General features: G+C 32.1%; 1 protein-coding gene across 1 annotated transcript; it reads left to right on the top strand.

Annotated features, from left to right (window-relative positions):
- Positions 1-285: 285 nt before the first annotated feature.
- On the top strand, positions 286-1,496 carry her8.2 (hairy-related 8.2). The gene is made up of 4 exons (XM_026283138.1): positions 286-377; positions 462-557; positions 705-783; positions 1,054-1,496. Exons 1-4 carry the CDS (start codon positions 312-314, stop codon positions 1,440-1,442), a joined length of 630 nt encoding a protein of 209 aa, XP_026138923.1. The 5' UTR covers positions 286-311; the 3' UTR covers positions 1,443-1,496.
- The last annotated feature ends 2,425 nt before the right edge of the window (positions 1,497-3,921 follow it).

Raw genomic sequence — 3,921 nt, 5'->3', positions numbered from 1 at the left:
GTGACAGAAAACGTGTAGTTTCTGTGTGCGGAATGCCTCTAAGCTAGACATCTGTTGTTTGCTTTGAGGAGGCCTATGTGTGTGTGTGTGTGTGTGTGTGTGTTTGGGGGCTCATGCATTGAATAGAGGCGGTGACCTGTCATTTGTGAGTTATAGAAGCAAGCGTGTGGGAAAATATCTCAGGCAAAGAGCTTGTGCATTGAGATGCTAATGTCCCTCCTATAAATATAGGGTGTGCACAGCGCGGAGGGCCTTAGAAACACCCAGCACTCAGACAGGAGTGAGTCTGCATTGCTCAGAAGCCACTGGAGATGATTGCTACCAACCTCCAGCAAAATGCAGGCCAAAGGCAAATCAGTGCAACAGAGGAGAGAAAGGTATTCTATAATATCACTATAAAATATTCTTAGCTTGGTTATAAAAGTAATAGACTTTTGTTTTCTGACTTTTGATCTTTTCAGCTGCGGAAACCTCTCATTGAGAGAAAGAGAAGGGAAAGAATAAATCACTCTCTAGATCAGCTGAGAGAGATGGTAGTTGGAGCTTTCAGGCTTGATGTAAGTTAAAATGCAGTTTGAAAAATATAATTCTTGCATGTGTAACTTTTCTTTGTCTCACAGTCTTTAGACCAACTCATTTTATACTAGTACCACTAGACTGATCATGATCCTCTTTTTCTTTTTCTTTTTTTAATCATAAAACAGCAGTCTAAGTTAGAGAAGGCTGATATTCTTGAGATGACGGTGAAACATTTGCAAAATATCCAGAGCAACAGAGTTTCTGGTAAGTAAATTGCATTTTTCAAAGCGGGCTGTATACAAGCTTTGAAATGGCCATTGTATTTTTTAGGTATTTTATTAGCCCTATTTTGTTTTATTACATTAAGTGAAATTACCCAATTCAAGTTTGAACTTTTGGAAAGGATCACATAGGTAAAGTCTCTATTGTTCTATTACCAAAAGAGAGCAACAACAATTTCACTAATTTGTTAATTTCATTGTTGATGTTTCATTATTAACAACTATTGTTAACTTACTTTTTGTCTCCACTTAGACCCCTTTCTGGATGCAGAGACCCAACAGAGGTACAGTACTGGATATATCCAGTGCATGCAGGAAGTTCACAACCTTCTACTTTCATGTGACTGGATAGACAAAACCTTGGGGTCCCGTCTGCTCAACCACTTACTCAAATTTCTACCCAGTTCAGCTAAGGACTGCTCTCAGCTCCCCAAGAACTCCCAGACAAATATTTCTTCTAACCATAGCATCTACATTGGTTTCCATGCTGATGAGTTTGAGAGTCCACAAACCTGCCCTCCTTCTCCTGATTTCTATGAGAGGGTCTCCCAGTCTCAGAATCAATGTTCTACTCCCATGAGAATGCCACATGATGTGGAGAGCCCACACCTCTCAGATCTTAAGATGTGGAGGCCCTGGTGAAATATCTGTGATTTAGCAGTGTACGACTATGGTGTCTCCATATATATATATATATATATATATATATATATATATATATATATATATATATATATATATATATATATATATATATATATATATAGTACATATGACTTACCTGAACAAGTGTATGTACCACTTTGTATGAATGTCAAATGAATAAGTATGCCACCAGTCTGCACAGTGCAGAGCTGCGCACATCCAGTTTGTGCTGACTGTGGTAGATCCTCCTGTAATATATCTTATAGATATGTTTCACTGACCAGAATAGTCCCCATTTCAGACCCTCTCTACTTCCTCTCTGAAGTAAAAGCTACTGTAGCCTGCATTGTAGAAGGCCCCTTATAATAATTGTATTTATTTAATTATCACTAAATATCTAATGAAAGAATTTTCAGTATTAGAAACAATTAATAGAACTAATTGAAATTAAACATTCTTTAGCTACTAATACTGTTCACATTTGAGTCATTATCACTTCTATGTACAGTTTTAAACAGTAATTAATAAAGAAATGGTTTGCAACATGTACATAGTAATTTTTGTTTTTCACTCATCTATTTAGATGCAAATATATAAATGTGTACAAAAAAGTACACATAAACAATGTTAGTTTATGAGTATGAAGACAATATATATATATATATATATATATATATATATATATATATATATATATATATATATATACACATATACATATACATACACATATACATATATATATATATATATATATATATATATATATATATATATATATACATATATATATATATATATATATATATATATATATATATATATATATATATACACACACATATACATATATATATTTATATATATATATATATATATATATATATATATATATATATATATATATTTTTTTTTTTTTTTTTCAGACTGATACAGTATATTAAATAAATGTCATACTGATAAAAGATTGCCGTAGGATTGATATTTCTATATTTTGGAATTGGACACTCTGAACACCTGCTCTTCTTCTTTTGTATGAGAGTGTAGTTCAAACTTAGTATTAGTGGTCTATATGTCTTCCTGATATATTAAAATAGCTTTGACTAACACAGCACTTGTCAAAACAACATAACAACAACTACCTTTCCAATGACTATGTGTCCTGGTCTTAATTATATATTATATGTGCAGATTCACCTGTGAAAAATGTGTAATAATTAAATATATGTTATATTATTATATGTATATATTATTTCAGATTTAAATGTGAAACGTTCCTTAAGACACTAGCAGCTATAGACACTACCAAATTAAAAGTTTTTGAACTGTAAGATTTTTAATGTTTTTAGAGCATTCTCACTAAGCCTGCATTTATTTGATCCAAAATACAGCACAAAAAAAAAAAACGTAATATTGTGAAATATCTTTACTTTTTAAAACAAATGCTTTCTATATATATATATATATATATATATATATATATATATATATATATATATATATATATATATATATATATATATATATATATATACATATATATATACACATTTATATACATTATAAATATATTAAAATACACACATACACACACACACACACACACACACACACACACAGACAGACACACCAGAATAAATAATGAATAATGTAACAATCCCAATAATCTTAATCGTACTAAACTAATTAAAGTCAAGTCAATAGTCAAGTCTGCTTTATTGTCAATTCTTTCACATGTACAATACATACATATTATTATTTTAGACTGAAATGTGACCAGGACATATTTCCGTAACCGTAATGAATGTAATTGAATGTTGCCTATTCTGTAGTCAGCATAGAGGCCCATCGGGCGCCAGTTGAACAGTTGGACACCTGTCGCTCACCCACCCCTCCCTCCTCTTGCTCTTTTCTATTCAACCCTGACTGCATTGCAGCTGCCAACTGACGGCATTACCTTACACCCGCACGACCCTCGACCTCTCGGAGCACAACACAATTTTGAACAGATTTCTCACGATCGTATACAAATGTTTTATGTTTACAATTTTTTTTAACTATTAGTAGTTTCAGTAGTAGTTGATTAACTGAACTGTAGTTGAAGAACGCAGCCACCAACAAGTGCCAGAAGACAGTTAACCTTCACACACGCACACACGTATATATATATATATATATATATATATATATATATATATATATATATATATATATATATATATATATATATATATATATATATATATATACACACACACTCACACATATACACAAGGGTCACAAGAAAAGTAAAGGTGGAATGTGGAAGTAGAATATAAATATACCTACATGCTTAGATATAAACAAAAATAATTAAATTTAGCAGCTTCGCTTGTGTGCGCTCTCTGAGAAAGAGACAAAAGCGCGCGCGATGATTGGCTGAAGCGAGCGCAGACCGCCGCACGCGAATGTTTCATTCATTTGCAAATGAACTGCT

Source organism: Carassius auratus, chromosome 15 (assembly GCF_003368295.1).
Source record: "Carassius auratus strain Wakin chromosome 15, ASM336829v1, whole genome shotgun sequence".
Classification (NCBI taxonomy): Eukaryota; Metazoa; Chordata; class Actinopteri; order Cypriniformes; family Cyprinidae; genus Carassius; species Carassius auratus.
Note: the sequence above shows the minus strand (reverse complement) of the source record. Positions and strands in the feature narration are given on the sequence as shown.

Bases quoted from the DNA above. Each gene is read 5' to 3' on its own strand.
- her8.2 (XM_026283138.1), top strand. From the start codon at position 312: ATGATTGCTACCAACCTCCAGCAAAATGCAGGCCAAAGGCAAATCAGT. The intron at 378-461 runs GTATTCTATAAT...TGATCTTTTCAG, and splicing joins GTGCAACAGAGGAGAGAAAG to CTGCGGAAACCTCTCATTGA. The intron at 784-1,053 runs GTAAGTAAATTG...GTCTCCACTTAG, and splicing joins CCAGAGCAACAGAGTTTCTG to ACCCCTTTCTGGATGCAGAG.